Here is a 19353-nt window from a genome sequence, read left to right as displayed (position 1 = left end):
CATAAATGACAAAAAAATAATAAAATTATTCCTCTCAATACTATCTTTTGAAGTCCAAGTTATCTTTTGAAGTCCAAGTTTGGTAAAAATCCAGGACAGTTTATGAATCTAATAAATGTTTTAAAAACTTTTAACTGCAGACTGTACAAAATTTGAACCAAATTTCCTTCTAGATACTAGCTTTTGATCATAAACAAGCCTTTGTCCAAGTTTGGTACAAATCCAGGATAGTTTAAGAAAGTTATTCAAAAAAAATTTCAAAACTTTTACCACAGAGTGAATGATATATTAACTAAATCCTAAGTCTGTTAATAAGTAAATAAGGAATTGTTTTTTTTACAAATTATCCCTCTGGATACTATCTTATGATCATAAACAAGCTTCTGTTTCAGTTACGAAGAAATCCAGGTTAGTTTAAGAAAGTAATTAAAATTTCAAAAACTTTAACCACAGAGTGAACATTTGAGGACACTGCTCCACCGATGATGCCGACAGAATGTGTGATCATTATGTCTGACTTTTTTAATAAAGTCAAAGGCTTGACAAAAATGGGAATGATGTGTCAAAGAGAAAAGAATCTGACTAAAGTGCAGATAACAGCTTAAGGCAACCAATAGGTCTCCAATAAATTTTTAAAAGGAGACTGAGCAGGGCTTCCAAAAAATAATTGAGCCAGCCAACCATTTTATGTCTCATCACGATTTTAATCCCTTAAGGTTTAGTAACAAAAGGCAATTATGTGACCATAGTAACCAGTTGGCCATCATATAAGAATATTGAACTTTACTTTGATAAACTGTTAAATTGACAGGGCATCTTTCTTAGTCTAGATCTGCAACATTAGCATACTTAAATCTGCCTTAGACTCTTTATTTGTGCAAAACAATATTGTCAAAAGTTTTACTTTCGTTTCTAAAAAGCACATTTCCCTATTACATACATAATTTCTTCAAGAACAAGATAACAGTATCAATGATAATTTAAGCTTTTTTGTAGAATTAGGAAGAGCTTACAGTACGCCGTGTCCAATCAAATTGATCATTAGTTGTATCCTTGAAAATACATGTTGCACCAACTGTCTCAAATCCACAGCTGTAGGAATTACCAGTTACATCTGTAAAACACAAGATCTTTTTACGGAATTGTCCATATATCATACTCCCCAAAAATATAAAGAACTTCTGTACCCAAAACAAGTGGGAAGAAAATATTTGTTGGAACAACATCCTAATGACCAATAGACAAATGATTTGAAAGACTGGTTTTGAAACATTTAAATACATAACTAAGAAATAAATGTTGGTCTGTATTTTCTTTTTAATAACTCAATTCTCAAACAGTTACAGACTGAGTGGTTATTCACCTGAAATAGCTAACAAAATGTATTACTATTCATTTGTTTATGCCACTGGTAATAAGAAAATGAAAAATGAATATCTATTAGCATTTCTTTGTTTTTTAACAAGTGCTTGTTTGTATTATTTATCTTCCTACTTTTGGGTATTTACAGATAATCATATGCTCCTCATATTCATATTTGTTGGTAAATGTATGCTCCTTTATGATGTTAAATGAAAAATACTGAAGAGAATGAAAAACAGGAACAGATTATATGCTGTCATGTTGTTGGAAGTTTTCAGGACACAATCGTACAAAATCAAACCTTCTACCATTAATGATCCATTTGAAAGTAAATTACAAAGTAATAATTGAGGTTTGTGCAATCAAAATTTTACTCCTCAATGACTTCAAACTTTGTACTTTATTTGGCCTTTTTAACTTTTTGATTTGATCGTCACTGATGAATCTTTTGTAGAGGAAAGGCAGTCATGTGTACTATAATCCTGGTATCTATGATGAGTTCATTGTGGTATAATTGCAAATGATACAACTCTACACAAGAGACCAGATGACAGACACTAACAGCTATAAGTCATACCTTTCAACCATGAGCAAAGCCTTACCGCATAGTTAGCTATAAAAGGCCCCAAAATCACAAATGTAAAATGATTAAAACCAGAAAACTAACAGCCTAATTATTGTACAAAAAAAAAATGAAAGAAAAACAAATCCTGCACATACAAACAGAATGTAAAGGGGAGGGAACATATTAGTAGGATCCCCCCCTAATTTTGATACTAACCTTGAACATCACAGTTATCTCCTGACCAGCCAGTCATACAATTACAATAATAACCAGCAGCATCTTCACTACAGCTACCACCATTGTTACAAGGGTTTGCAGAACAGGCAGAAGGTCCAGAGGCACCTGAAATAATCAAAGTGCTGACATACTGTTTGATAGCAATGGTTCAAATATCAAAGTGCTGTCATACTGTTTGATAAAATTTGTTCAAATATCAAAATGCATAAGAATGTACTCGGGTCAGATTTTTGAATTTTTGTCAGATGTTCTGACTTCCTTGGTTTTTTCCTACAATACACTGTAAAATAGTTTGCCCCTTAACTCCCACTTTTCTTTTCATAGGAGACTTCTATAGCTAATAAAGTTGGCATTACCAAAATTTAAGCAGATTCTAGTACTGTTCGAGGAAATTATTGAACAATCCAATTGATGAAATGCTGTTTGCTTCACATTTGTCAAAGAATCTAAATGGTGAATTGTGTCTGTTTATCTATTATAATCTAAATCATACATAACGAAGATAACATGTTCCTCTCTATATATCATAGTTGTCTATATTAGCTTGATACTTACATTGTCCCAAACTAAGTTTAACTAAATCAAGGGCTACATCAACCTGATACTTACATTGTCCCAAACTAAGTTTAAGTGAATCGAGGGCTATATCCCCTCTATATGATGACCCTCTGATTGCCTCAAAGAAAATCTAAAAATAGAAATTCCTGAATGTCATTTGAAGGTTCATATATTCAAAAATAGATCTTTTATCACAATTGTCTCTTTTTTCTATATGTAACAATCCTTTCAACTATCACAGCTTTGAGTTTTTAAGATTTATCACTGTAAATTCAGAAACTATTGTTTTAATTCATTTGTCATTTTGTATTTTTCAAAATGAACTAAAATGCAAAATAGATTATAGTTAGTGGAGGAAAATCTTTGTAATATATATGTAATGAGTAATGAGTATGTCATTCAGTTGCATTATTTTCATATATAAAATCTGCATATTAATTACTAAATTTTATTATATGTACTACTGGATTTATTACACCTGACTGGGTGGAGTTTAACCGATTCGCTCACAATAAACCAGTCCATCTAAAGATAGGTGTTTTAGGATAAACTCATCAATGAAGTGTCCAGTCATTCTTTTGTAAATTCCTTTGATGACACTGATAGGTGATTAGAAATCAGTAATAATTATAGGTGATTAGAAATCAGTAATAATTATACATGTAACAGCAATCATCCTTATCACATACATCTTCAAATAGATGTCCTTGTGCAAATTAAAACATAAGCTCCGCCCGATCAGTTAAAATAACATTGGAAATGTTCTGTTATTTTTTTGTGTTTCAATTAACTTATTGATCTTGCCAGTTTTTAAGGTTAATACAAGAGGGAAATACCAAAAAATGTTTTCCTTGCTCACTTGTTCCAAAAGAATGCTATTGTTAAACTCCCCCTAAAAAATGTCATTTTACATAAGTACAATGAAAAAAAAATATACCACTGGATCTGTGAAGCTGGGAGGTAATTCCACTTGATGGAAGACCCATTGATTTCCTTGGTCATTAGACTCGGACCACACCGAAGAAGAAGAAGAATCACGGTTACCAAACTTGACCTCCATAGTACCAGGGTTACCATACATATGGAGGTAAAACTGCAAGCAATAGCTACTTGTACCTGCAGTAAATATAATATTGTGTCAATTTTTAGGAAATGAGTTGAAAGTATTTAAAGTTATATCTCGCCAATTACATGTTAAACATTTTCTTGTGTTTTTTTTTTTTGTATAAAATGTGAGGTCTCTTTTAACTCTCTACAAAAAGCTTTAAATGACCTGTAGTTCATCAGGTCTGACTTTGACTGTACAAGTGTGACCTGTAGTTCAGGTTTTTATACATAAATTAGGCCATTAGTTTTCTTGTTTTGAATTGTTTTAGGCCTTTTATAGAGGACTATGAGGTACAGGCTTTGCTCATTATTGAAGATCGTACAGTGATCTCTAATTGTTAATTTCTGTGTCATTTGGTCTCTTGTTGAGAGTTGTCTCATTGGCAATCATACCACATTTTTTTATTAACAATTAAATATCATTTGACTGTCAGCTGATCACAAGTTTTAAAAGTATATATATAAAGTATATATACAGTCTGATACTCTAAAGTGTGATGGTCACGCTAAAGTGCATGGTCTACGCTAAAGTACGATGGTGTCTCACACTAATGTGCGATGGTTGTTTGTTCGCTAAAGTACAATGGTATATCACGCTAAAGTGCGATGGACCAAAAGGGTAAGATTCGAGGGATTAAAACATCGAGGTTAAAAAATAGTATTTTTGCAAAGCTAATATGCTAACGTATAACATATGAGCTGTGCTCATAGAATAATTACGGTAAACCAACTTATTTTCTCGAGCAATTTATTATCATGACTTTCATCAGTAGAAAACAATGCAAATATAAATTGTTGCAACAAAGTTAAACAAAGATTGTTCCTTATTGATCTACCTAAAAAAAATTTGAAAATCCCAAAATTAAATCACAACCCAACAAGAATGTGTCCATAGTACACGGATGCCCCACTCCCACTATCATTTTCTATGTTCAGTGGACCGTGAAATTGGGGTCAAAACTTTAATTTGGAATTAAAATTAGAAAGATCATATCATAGGGAACATGTGTATTAAGTTTCAAGTTGATTGGACTTCAGCTTCATCAAAAACTACCTCGACCAAAAACTTTAACCGGACGGACAGATGGACGGACGAACGGAGGCACAGACCAGAAAACATAATGCCCCTCTACTATCGTAGGTGGGGCATAAAAAGTACCAGAGCTTAATGTGAAATAAAGTATCTGCGAAAATAATTTGGTTTACAGTATTCAAGTTTTAGGCCAGACTTTTTATTTTATCTGTTTAACGAGAAAATTTGTAAAAAATTAGGGTCGAGGGGGCGAAATAAAAAAAAAAAATAAAAGTGCAAAATTGGTCCAGTCGACACTAAAAATAAAAATAAAACCATTATAAGTGACTTTTTTTTTTTTTTTTTTTTTTTTAAGAATTTATCAAAATACAAGAACAATGAAATGAGAACAGACCAGTATATTAACCCAGAGAAATATAAATACATATAGTTTATATATGTCTCTGATTAACCCTTCTATTAATATAAACATAAAAACTATGTTTTGATTCTGTATTTCCACTAATATAGATCCATGGCACCACTCAAATATATCAACCTCGCTGCATATACACTATATACAGTCGACTCTCGTTATGTCGAAGTCAGCCGGACCAGAGAAATATTTCGAGATACAAGTAGTTCGACTCAAACGAACACCGGAAGTTCGACAATCTAAGGGACACAACTCTTGCTTAGCTTGGTAAAGCTAAAATAAATCCGGGTGAATATGACAAGGGGATCGATATTCTAGTATCAGATCGATGTATTTGTATGTCACAGTCTTTTATTATTATAATGACTGTTATTTTTACTTATTCAATTGTTTCAATTAAAAAAAAAAAATCCTATGGCTTTTCCAAGAGAGTAATTTCCAATCGACAGTTTCGTAATTCAGGTCGCTAATAGCTTACAAAATTGTTTATTCTCGGATACAAGAGATTTAAGAAAATTTTGATTTCTATTCATTTTGTTTTATCTCACTCTTTGTTTTCAAAAGAACATATAATAAGATTAAAGACGCCGTTTGAGTAGTTTTTAGGTGATCATCAACGGAAGCCATAATCCTCACTTTATACACACCCAAGCTCATTAGTGTAAATCACAAATTAATTGTTTTGTAAACAATTAACATACTTTTTCATGAACATTAACAATTTATCACAAATTATTTATAAAAATTCTACAAAAGATAATCTTAGGAAAACACTCATGGAAATAGCATGTCATAAATCAATACAGTGGTCAGTGACCGGAAATTTAATTACACGTGTATTGTCAGATTAACTCTTCAATCCATTTAAATCCCGGAGGTCATGTTTTGACATATGTGTATTAGTTCGAGATAAAAAATGATTTTTGAATGCTTTTTTTAACCTTGGGCTGTAAATTTAGTTCGACTCAACCGAAATTTCGACTCATCCAATTTCGACTCATCAGGAGTCGAATTACATACTTTTGTATGGAATAAAGTTCGGGACCACGTGAAAACTTCGACTCATCCGAAATTTCGAGTCAACCGAGTTCGAGACAACGAGAGTTAACTGTATATGTATATACCAGTCACCCAGTCAGGAACCTCTTAGTGTATGCAGAGACATATATATACACATGTGTATATATGTCTCTGGTGTAATAGTCCCAGAGTTAAGCAACTTTAACCTATAAATTGAAACAATGCTTATACATGGAAATATATACATTAATCAAGAAGATCTAACCAAAAGTATGTTAATGCGTGTGGAATGCGTAATTTTCCCTTTTGGGATCAATTTTTGTCTGTTCGCAAGAATCCGGATTTCCGTCATAGCGGGTCCGTTTCCGATGAAATCCTGATTCCGATCCATAGTTCTACAAATTTAAATGTCTGACGAAGAAAAATTTACAAAAATAAACGATGTTTGATACGCTATTTGGAAAGGAATATGACGTTTCTAATGCAATACATGGATGACAAGTTTACTTGAGGCTAATTTCATCAAGTTCTGATGAAGTAATAACTGATTTTGCCAAAAGTTAGAATGATTTGATGTACGCTCTCGTGTAACAAGTATGAAAAGCATGCCACCAGCCTAAAAATCTTTTAGAAGAAAATATATCGTTTATGCCTTGAATTTCTTTACTTTTAAATGAAAATTGCTGTTTCATTGACTTGGTAAAAATTAAATATTACCGATAACGAAATTGACTGAAAGCGAGTATCGTGAACAACACATTTTATTTTTTTCTGAGGATTTCGTAACAGTCGGCGGGAAAAATAATAATAAAAGTAAGAAGCACTACTTTTATTTTTATTCTAAAATCGGGAAAGGTGGAGTCGTCGGATCTCGTTAAACAGATAATAAAAAAAGTCTGGCCTTAATGTTAAATTTTACCTGCAAGCAAAGTATTAACAGTGGACAAAACAGCTGTGTCCCCCTGACCACGTGGAGATGAGACTTCAGTGTAGACATACTTTGTGCCTTCATATGCACTAGAAGGGCCTGTACCACTACTAGGGGTTGGTCCCTTGATAAAAAACAAAAAGATATGAAAATTCAAATGTGAAAACTATACAAGAACTAAAAGATACTGTAAATTCAGAAATTAAGGTTGTGCATTTATTATTGCAAATTTATCATTTTTGACTAAAATGCAATTTTAATTTTTCGATATTGAGAAAAATCCTGTTTATAAAAAAAGATTTGGCACAATTGCTAATGAGATAACTCTCCACAAAAAAATTTGAAAACATGAGTTTAAATTATTGCGATTATAACACTGTCGCATTTTTCACATTAATAAAACCATTGCAATAATTTCTGAATTTACAGTACTATAATCTCATTCTTAAAATCATATCTTTGAATAAACATCAGTAAATCATCTAATACACAAAAGGGCCCTCAGTGGCCAAGTGGTCTAAGTACTAAGTTACTACTGTAATCACTAGCCAGTCAACACTGAGGTTGTGAGTTCAAACCTGCTCGATGAAGGTGCACTCTACTCTTAATCTTAATTGACTAGGAACGTCAGATTTCCTATTAAAGATCATGGTTTTCTCTGAGCACTCTGGCTTCCTCCACCAATAAAAACTGGCCGCCACGAAATGGCCCAAAAGTGGTGCTTAAAAGTGGCGTTACAACATAAACTAGAGGCTCTAAAGAGCCTGTGTCGCTCACCTTGGTCTATGTGACTATTAAACAAAGGAAGCAGATGGATTCATGACAAAATTGTATTTTGGTGATGGTGATGTGTTTGTACATCTTACTTTACTGAACATCCTTGCTGCTTACAATTATCTCTATCTATAATGAACTTGGCCCAGTAGTTTCAGTGGAAAATGTTAGTAAAAATTTACAAATTTTATAAAAATTGTTGAAAATTGACTATAAAGGACAATAACTCCTTAGGGGGTCAATTGACCATTTCGGTCATGTTGACTTATTTGTAAATCTTACTTTGCTGAACATTATTGCTGTTTACAGTTTATCTCTATCTATAATAATATTCAAGACAATAACCAAAAACAGCAAAATTTCCTTAAAATTACCAATTCAGGGGCAGTAACCCAACAACAGGTTGTCCGATTCATCTGAAAATTTTGGGGCAGATAGATCTTGACCTGATAAACAAATTTAACCCCATCAGATTTGCTCTAAACACTTTGGTTTTTGAGTTATAAGCCAAAAACTGCATTTTACCCCTATGTTCTATTTTTAGCCATGGCGGCCATCTTGGTTGGATGGCCGGGTCATCGGACACATTTTTTAAACTAGATACCCCAAAGATGATTGTGGATAAGTTTGGATTAATTTGGCCCAGTAGTTTCAGAGGAGAAGATTTTTGTAAAAGATTACTAAGATTTACGAAAAATGGTTAAAAATTGACTATAAAGGGCAATAACTCCTAAAGGAGTCAACTGACCATTTCGGTCATGTTGATTTATTTGTAAATCTTACTTTGCTGAACATAATGGCTGTTTACAGTTTATCTCTATCTATAACAAGAGGCTCTCAAGAGCCTGAATCGCTCACCTGAATTTTTTTGGTTTAATCTCTCATCAATGATTATTTTGGCTTTTCAATTTATTTAAATGTTCTTGAAATCGTCCTATTCTCTTCAAAAGCCAAAAAAAAAAATCAATTTCTCCTATGTTCTATTTTAGCCATAGGAGCTATGTTTCTTGACATACAAGGAAATGAAATATAAAATTTATACTAGATACTCTGAAACTCTGAAACTCATTTAGCCTAAGTTTGGCTGAAATTGATACAGCAGTTTCAAAGGAGAAGATTTTTTAAAGTAAGTCAACATGATGAACAAATTGTGAAAAAAGTTTTTAAAGGGCAATAACTCCTTAAGAGGTCAATTGACAATTTTGGTCAAATTGACTTATTTGTAGATCTTACTTTGCTGATCATTTTTGCTGTTTACAGTTTATCTTTATCTATAATAATATTCAAGATAATGACCAAAAACTGCAAAATTTCCTTAAAATTACCAATTAAGTGGCAGCAACCCAACAATGGTTTGTTTGATTCATCTGAAAATTTCAGGGCTGATAGATCTTGACCTAATGAACATTTTTACCCCATGTCAGATTTGCTCTAAATGCTTTCGTTTTTGAGATTTAAGCCAAAAACTGCATTTGACCCCTATGTTCTATTTTAAGTAACGGTGGCCATGTTTTTTGACGGATCAAAAATCTAAGCACACACTTTGTGCAGGATAATCTAAAGAACAATCATGCTAAGTTTCATCCAAATCCATTCAGTAGTTTCAGAGGAGAATATTTTTTAAAGTTAGCAAATATGATGAACAAATTGTGAAAAATTGCCATTAAAGGACAATAACCCCTTAAGGGGTCAATTGACAATTTTGGTCATATTAACTTATTTGTAGATCTTACTTTGCTGATCATTTTTGCTGTTTACAGTTTATCTTTATCTATAATAATATTCAAGATAATGACCAAAAACTGCAAAATTTCCTTAAAATTACCAATTAAGTGGCAGCAACCCAACAATGGTTTGTTTGATTCATCTGAAAATTTCAGGGCTGATAGATCTTGACCTAATGAACATTTTTACCCCATGTCAGATTTGCTCTAAATGCTTTCGTTTTCGAGATATAAGCCAAAAACTGCATTTGACCCCTATGTTCTATTTTAGGTAACGGCGGCCATGTTTTTTGACGGATCAAAAATCGAAGCGCACACTTTGTGCAGGATACTCTAAGGAACAATCATGCTAAGTTTCATTCAAATCCATTCAGTAGTTTCAGAGGAGAAGATTTTTTAAAGTTAGCAAATATGATGAACAAATTGTGAAAAATTGCCATTAAAGGACAATAACCCCTTAAGGGGTCAATTGACAATTTTGGTCATATTAACTTATTTGTAGATCTTACTTTGCTGATCATTTTTGCTGTTTACAGTTTATCTTTATCTATAATAATATTCAAGATAATGACCAAAAACTGCAAAATTTCCTTAAAATTACCAATTAAGTGGCAGAAACCCAACAATGGTTTGTTTGATTCATCTGAAAATTTCAGGGCTGATAGATCTTGACCTAATGAACATTTTCCCCCCCCATGTCAGATTTGCTCTAAATGCTTTCGTTTTCGAGATATAAGCCAAAAACTGCATTTGACCCCTATGTTCTATTTTAGGTAACGGCGGCCATGTTTTTTGACGGATCAAAAATCGAAGCGCACACTTTGTGCAGGATACTCTAAGGAACAATCATGCTAAGTTTCATTCAAATCCATTCAGTAGTTTCAGAGGAGAAGATGTTTGAAAAATTGTTAACGACGACAGACGACGACGACGACGACGACGACGTCGACGACGAAGGACGCCAAGTGATAAGAAAAGCTCACATGGCCTTTTAGGCCAGGTGAGCTAATAATATACAAGATAATAACCAAAAACAGCAAAATTTCCTTAAAATTACTAATTCAGGGGCAGCAACCCAACAACAGGTTGTCAGATTCATCTGAAAATTTCAGGGTAGATAGATCTTGACCTGATAAACAATTTTACCCCTGTCAGATTTGCTCTTAATGCTTTGGTTTTTAAGTTATAAGCCAAAAAGTGCATTTTACCCCTATGTTCTATTTTTAGCTGTGGTGGCCATCTTGGTTGGTTGGCCAGGTCACCGGACACATTTTTTAAACTAGATACCCCAAAGATAATTGTGGCCAAGTTTGGATTAATTTGGCCCAGTAGTTTCAGAGGAGAAGATTTTTGTAAAAGATTACTAAGATTTACGAAAAGTGGTTAAAAATTGACTGTAAAGGTCAATAACTCCTAAAGGGGTCAACTGACCATTTTGGTCATGTTGACTTATTTGTAAATCTTACTTTGTTGAACATTATTGCTGTTTACAGTTTATCTCTATCTATAATAATATTCAAGATAATAACCAAAAACAGCAAAAATTCCCTAAAATTACCAATTCAGGGGCAGTAATCCAACAACAGGTTGTCGGATTCATCTGAAAATTTCAGGGCAGATAGATCTTGACCTGATAAACAATTTTACCCCTGTCAGATTTGCTCTAAATGCTTTGGTTTTTGAGTTATAAGCCAAAAACTGCATTTTACCCCTATGTTCTATTTTTAGCCATGGTGGCCATCTTGGTTGGTTGGCCGGGTCACGCCACACATTTTTTTAAACTAGATACCCCAATGATGATTGTGGCCAAGTTTAGTTTAATTTGGCCCAGTAGTTTCAGAGGAGAAGATTTTTGTAATCTTCAGCGAGTTAGAACGGTTCACCTGAGGTCTATCCTTGTAATTTACAATCTGTTCTTAATGTAAGGTAATAACACTGGGATAAGGAAAATGTACTGGAAAATGATTGAATTTGAAAGTCATATAATCCCTCCTGTTAAATATATACATGCCTCTCACTTTAAATATTAAAATTTAACTGTTGGGAGTGGAGTAATAACTTAATACACTTGTTGCAGTGATTGAATCTATATTTATCACTTTCATTAATAAATAATAAAAAATAAATCATATCATGGTTTGTTTTATCTAATAGCTAATGCCCCTTTAAGTCCTTCACATGAGCCACTTACAGATCTATAAGTCCATTGAAAATCATCATCATCAACATTTTCAAACACACAATTATTTTCTGTTTCAAAGTCACAGGTAAATTCTGATACTGTTTTGCCATCTGCAAAAAAAAAATCAAAGCACTGTGAGCCCTTTGGGACAGATAATAGAATATGAAAGTAATTGTGATTGACAACAGAACATCATCAGAAGTTTATCATATATCTCAACTATCAAAAATATAATGATGCACACAAGCAAAAACTTAATCTTAAAAACGCAATATACATTCAAGTATGTTAACAAAATTCTAAGTGCAACATTTTAGTTTTGCAAATTCTATACAGTCAAAATATCCCAATCTACAAAAATCTAAAAAAAAAAAATGTATTTTCAGTTGAGAATTGATGAATGATGAAGACTGTTGGTTGATTTTTGTGGGTCTTTTCTTCTTGAGATAGCCTGTCTATTCAACAAATATCCCACATTGACTTCTAGTCCATCTCTGACTTACCAACTTGGTCACAGTTTTGTCCCAAAAATCCACCCAGACAGGAACAGGTATAACCAATGGCTGTTGTTGTGTCTGAACAGGATGCACCATTTAGGCAAGGACTGTTGTCACATGGACTCACTGAAAAGAAAACATATTTATAGATAACCAACATATATATATTAATAAACAAGAATGTGTCCATAGTACACAGATGCCCAAATCACACTATCATTTTCTATGTTCAGTGGACTGTGAAATTGGGGTTAAAAATTTGGCACTTAAATGAGAAAGATCATATTATAGGGAACATGTTGATTGAACTTTAACTTCATCAAAAATAGTACCTTGACCAAAATATTTTACCTGAAGCAGAACAGACAGAGGAACAGACAGAGGAACAGACAGATGAACAGGCAGAGGAACAGATGGACGAACAGACCAACAGACCAGAAAACATAATGCACCTCTTCTATCATGGTCGGGCATAAAAACTTTATAACACTCACCAGTAAGTGGTATTTAAAGGATGTTCCCTAATCTGGTATTTTTTACTTAATGTCAGATATTAAAAATTCTCTATTTTTTTTCCACATAGTGCCTATAAAATTTACCCTTACATAATATTATAACTTTATATATCTTTTTTGCACCCATTACATTTGATGACATTTTGACATTTGATGACATAAATTAAATTGCTCGATGCACAGGTAAAAGAGTTTTTAACAGTGAAAATCTCTCATCAAATGTCAAAATGTCATCAAATGTAATGGGTACAAAAAAAGATTATATTGGACAAACAGGAAATACTTTACGGAAAAGATTTACTGTTCACCGTCAACAAATCTGACATAAAGAAATTAGGATGATTAACGCAAGTGAACACCTGGATTTATGCGCTAGCAACAAATCACCCAAATACTATGTTTTCCCATTTTACCAATGTGATGACCAATTCACCGAAGAAATGAGAACTAACAAAGAAAATATGTTTATATACAAAAGTACAAACCAAGCCTAAACAGATAAGACGTTACTTTTGAAAGGGTTACGTCCCTTTAATGTATTGTTACAGACTTATTATTGTGATGTTACGTTACAGTTAGTTACATTCATCCATGATTATCACAAAGATGTAAAACCGGTTGGAGAAAATGTAGAGAATTAAAGGACTTTAAGAGCATTTTGAAATTTAATTTTACTACTTTTTCTACTAGTGTGGACACAGAATTCAATGTTTAGTATTTATATATAAATATATAAATTAACATTAACCCTGCCCCATTTCTGCACCTGTCTCAAGTCAGAAGCCTCTGGTCTTTATTAATCTTGTATGCTAATTAATTTTAGTTTCTTGTGTATATTTTGGAGTTGAGTATGATGTCCATTATCACTGAACTAGTATACATATTTGTTTAGGGGCCAGCTGAAGCAGGACTCCGGATGCGGGCATTTCTCACTGCGTTGAAGACCTATTGGTGGCCTTCAGCTGTTGTCTGCTCTTTGAAATATTCCCCGTTTCCATTCAGATCCCATGTGTGGTATAGTAAAACATGATATAACAATTATCAACATACCACCAGCACACGCTCCAGGCATTAGTTTTATATCATCTATAGCAATATCTCCCTAACCCTAACCCTAACCACAATAATAAACATACCACCAGCACACACTCCAGGCATTAGTTGTATATCATCTATAGCAATATCTCCCTAACCCTAACCCTAACCACAATAATTAACATACCACCAGCACACGCTCCAGGCATTAGTTGAATATCATCTATAGCAATATCTCCTTAACCCTAACCCTAACCACTATAATTAACATACCACCAGCACACGCTCCAGGTATTAGTTGTATATCATCTATAGCAATATCTCCTTAACCCTAACCCTAACCACAATAATTAACATACCACCAGCACACGCTCCAGGCATTAGTTGTATATCATCTATAGCAATATCTCCCTAACCCTAACCACATTAATTAACATACCACCAGCACACACTCCAGGCATTAGTTGAATATCATCTATAGCAATATCTCCCTAACCCTAACCCTAACCACTATAATTAACATACCACCAGCACATGCTCCAGGCATTAGTTGTATATCATCTCTAGCAATATCTCCCTAACCCTTACCCTAACCACTATAATTAACATACCACCAGCACACACTCCAGGCATTAGTTGTATATCATCTATAGCAATATCTCCCTAACCCTAACCCTAACCACAATAATTAACATACCACCAGCACACACTACAGGCATTAGTTGTATATCATCTATAGCAATATCTCCCTAACCCTGACCCTAACCACTATAATTAACATACCACCAGCACATGCTCCAGGCATTAGTTGTATATCATCTATAGCAATATCTCCCTAACCCTAACCACATTAATTAACATACCACCAGCACACACTCCAGGCATTAGTTGAATATCATCTATAGCAATATCTCCCTAACCCTAACCCTAACCACTATAATTAACATACCACCAGCACATGCTCCAGACATTAGTTGTATATCATCTAAAGCAATATCTCCCTAACCCTAACCCTAACCACAATAATTAACATACCACCAGCACACACTCCAGGCATTAGTTGAATATCATCTATAGCAATATCTCCTTAACCCTAACCCTAACCACAATAATTAACATACCACCAGCACACACTCCAGACATTAGTTGTATATCATCTATAGCAATATCTCCCTAACCCTAACCCTAACCACAATAATTAACATACCACCAGCACACACTCCAGGCATTAGTTGTATATCATCTATAGCAATATCTCCCTAACCCTAACCACAATAATTAACATACCACCAGCACACACTCCAGGCATTAGTTGTATATCATTTATAGCAATATCTCCCTAACCCTAACCACATTAATTAACATACCACCAGCACACGCTCCAGGCATTAGTTGAATATCATCTATAGCAATATCTCCCTAACCCTGACCCTAACCGCAATAATTAACATACCACCAGCACACACTCCAGGCATTAGTTGTATATCATTTATAGCAATATCTCCCTAACCCTAACCACATTAATTAACATACCACCAGCACACGCTCCAGGCATTAGTTGAATATCATCTATAGCAATATCTCCCTAACCCTGACCCTAACCACAATAATTAACATACCACCAGCACACACTCCAGGCATTAGTTGTATATCATCTATAGCAATATCTCCCTAACCCTAACCACAATAATTAACATCCACCAGCACACACTCCAGGCATTAGTTGAATATCATCTATAGCAATATCTCCCTAACCCTGACCCTAACCACAATAATTAACATACCACCAGCACACACTCCAGGCATTAGTTGTATATCATTTATAGCAATATCTCCCTAACCCTAACCCTAACCACTATAATTAACATACCACCAGCACACACTCCAGGCATTAGTTGTATATCATCTAAAGCAATATCTCCCTAACCCTAACCCTAACCACTATAATTAACATACCACCAGCACACGCTACAGGCATTAGTTTTATATCATCTATAGCAATATCTCCTTAACCCTAACCCTAACCACAATAATTAACATACCACCAGCACACACTCCAGGCATTAGTTGTAAATCATCTATAGCAATATCTCCCTAACCCTAACCCTAACCACAATAATTAACATACCACCAGCACACACTCCAGGCATTAGTTGTATATCATTTATAGCAATATCTCCCTAATCCTAACCACAATAATTAACATACCACCAGCACACACTCCAGGCATTAGTTGAATATCATCTATAGCAATATCTCCCTAACCCTAACCCTAACCACTATAATTAACATACCACCAGCACACGCTCCAGGCATTAGTTGTATATCATCTATAGCAATATCTCCCTAACCCTAACCCTCATAACAAAATTAACATACCACAAGCACACGCTCCAGGCATTAGTTGTATATCATCTATAGCAATATCTCCTTAACCCTAACCCTAACCACAATAATTAACATACCACCAGCACATGCTCCAGGCATTAGTTGTATATCATCTATAGCAATATCTCCCTAACCCTAACCCTCATAACAAAATTAACATACCACAAGCACACGCTCCAGGCATTAGTTGTATATCATCTATAGCAATATCTCCTTAACCCTAACCCTAACCACAATAATTAACATACCACCAGCACACACTCCAGGCATTAGTTGTATATCATCTATAGCAATATCTCCCCAACCCTAACCCTAACCACTATAATTAACATACCAGCAGCACACGCTCCAGGCATTAGTTGTATATCATCTAAAGCAATATCTCCCTAACCCTTACCCTAACCACAATAATTAACATACCACCAGCACATGCTCCAGGCATTAGTTGTATATCATCTATAGCAATATCTCCTTAACCCTAACCCTAACCACAATAATTAACATACCACCAGCACACACTCCAGGCATTAGTTGAATATCATCTATAGCAATATCTCCCTAACCCTAACCCTAACCACTATAATTAACATACCACCAGCACATGCTCCAGGCATTAGTTGTATATCATCTATAGCAATATCTCCCTAACCCTAACCCTCATAACAAAATTAACATACCACAAGCACACGCTCCAGGCATTAGTTGTATATCATCTATAGCAATATCTCCTTAACCCTAACCCTAACCACTATAATTAACATACCACCAGCACACGCTCCAGGCATTAGTTGTATATCATCTATAGCAATATCTCCCTAACCCTAACCCTAACCACTATAATTAACATACCACCAGCACACACTCCAGGCATTAGTTGTATATCATATATAGCAATATCTCCCGAACCCTTACCCTAACCATAATAATTAACATACCACCAGCACACGCTCCAGGCATTAGTTGTATATCATCTATAGCAATATCTCCCTAACCCTAACCCTAACCACAATAATTAACATACCACCAGCACACACTCCAGGCATTAGTTGTATATCATCTATAGCAATATCTCCCTAACCCTAACCACTATAATTAACATACCACCAGCACACACTCCAGGTATTAGTTGTATATCATCTATAGCAATATCTCCCTAACCCTAACCCTAACCACAATAATTAACATACCACCAGCACACACTCCAGGCATTAGTTGTATATCATCTATAGCAATATCTCCCTAACCCTAACCCTAACCACAATAATTAACATACCACCAGCACACACTCCAGGCATTAGTTGTATATCATCTATAGCAATATCTCCTTAACCCTAACCCTAACCACAATAATTAACATACCACCAGCACACACTCCAGGCATTAGTTGTATATCATCTATAGCAATATCTCCCTAACCCTAACCCTAACCACAATAATTAACATACCACCAGCACACACTCCAGGCATTAGTTGTATATCATCTATAGCAATATCTCCTTAACCCTAACCCTAACCACAATAATTAACATACCACCAGCACACACTCCAGGCATTAGTTGTATATCATCTATAGCAATATCTCCTTAACCCTAACCCTAACCACAATAATTAACATACCACCAGCACATGCTCCAGGCATTAGTTGTATATTATCTATAGCAATATCTCCCTAACCCTAACCCTAACCACTATAATTAACATACCACCAGCACATGCTCCAGGCATTAGTTGTATATTATCTATAGCAATATCTCCCTAACCCTTACCCTAACCACAATAATTAACATACCACCAGCACATGCTCCAGGCATTAGTTGTATATCATCTATAGCAATATCTCCCCAACCCTAACCCTAACCACAATAATTAACATACCACCAGCACACGCTCCAGGCATTAGTTGTATATCATCTATGGCAATATCTCCCTAACCCTTACCCTAACCACAATAATTAACATACCACCAGCACACGCTCCAGGCATTAGTTGTATATCATCTATAGCAATATCTCCCTAACCCTTACCCTAACCACAATAATTAACATACCACCAGCACATGCTCCAGGCATTAGTTGTATATTATCTATAGCAATATCTTCCTAACCCTGACCCTAACCACATTAATTAACATACCACCAGCACACACTCCAGGCATTAGTTGTATATCATCTATAGCAATATCTCCCTAACCCTAACCCTAACCACAATAATTAACATACCACCAGCACACACTCCAGGCATTAGTTGTATATCATCTATAGCAATATCTCCTTAACCCTAACCCTAACCACAATATTAACATACCACCAGCACACACTTCAGGCATTAGTTGTATATCATCTATAGCAATATCTCCCTAACCCTAACCACAATAATTAACATACCACCAGCACACACTTCAGGCATTAGTTGTATATCATCTATAGCAATATCTCCCTAACCCTAACCACAATAATTAACATACCACCAGCACACACTCCAGGCATTAGTTGTATATCATATATAGCAATATCTCCCCAACCCTTACCCTAACCATAATAATTAACATACCACCAGCACACGGTCCAGGCATTAGTTGTATATCATCTATAGCAATATCTCCCTAACCCTAACCCTAACCACTATAATTAACATACCACCAGCACACGCTCCAGGCATTAGTTGTATATCATCTATAGCAATATCTCCCCAACCCTTACCCTAACCATAATAATTAACATACCACCAGCACACGCTCCAGGCATTAGTTGTATATCATCTATAGCAATATCTCCCTAACCCTAACCCTAACCACAATAATTAACATACCACCAGCACACACTCCAGGCATTAGTTGTATATCATCTATAGCAATATCTCCTTAACCCTAACCCTAACCACAATAATTAACATACCACCAGCACACACTCCAGGCATTAGTTGTATATCATCTATAGCAATATCTCCTTAACCCTAACCCTAACCACAATAATTAACATACCACCAGCACACACTCCAGGCATTAGTTGTATAT

At 34.7% G+C, this 19353-nt stretch overlaps 1 protein-coding gene across 6 annotated transcripts in view; it reads right to left on the bottom strand.

Moving 5' to 3' along the window:
• Positions 1-19353, bottom strand: part of LOC143078644 (MAM and LDL-receptor class A domain-containing protein 1-like) — a 141888-nt gene that overhangs the window by 9247 nt on the left and 113288 nt on the right. For all 6 annotated transcript variants that reach the window (XM_076253491.1, XM_076253492.1, XM_076253493.1 and 3 more), the window contains 7 exons: positions 12409-12528; positions 11915-12015; positions 7217-7349; positions 3660-3838; positions 2774-2852; positions 2144-2269; positions 1014-1114 (listed from right to left, as the gene is read on the bottom strand). In XM_076253491.1, the coding sequence (XP_076109606.1) occupies positions 1014-1114; positions 2144-2269; positions 2774-2852; positions 3660-3838; positions 7217-7349; positions 11915-12015; positions 12409-12528 (839 nt within the window). The remainder of the gene's footprint in view (positions 1-1013; positions 1115-2143; positions 2270-2773; positions 2853-3659; positions 3839-7216; positions 7350-11914; positions 12016-12408; positions 12529-19353) is intronic.

This window comes from Mytilus galloprovincialis, chromosome 6 (assembly GCF_965363235.1).
Source record: "Mytilus galloprovincialis chromosome 6, xbMytGall1.hap1.1, whole genome shotgun sequence".
NCBI classification, from domain to species: domain Eukaryota; kingdom Metazoa; phylum Mollusca; class Bivalvia; order Mytilida; family Mytilidae; genus Mytilus; species Mytilus galloprovincialis.
This window is presented reverse-complemented; position numbering and strand designations above follow the sequence as displayed.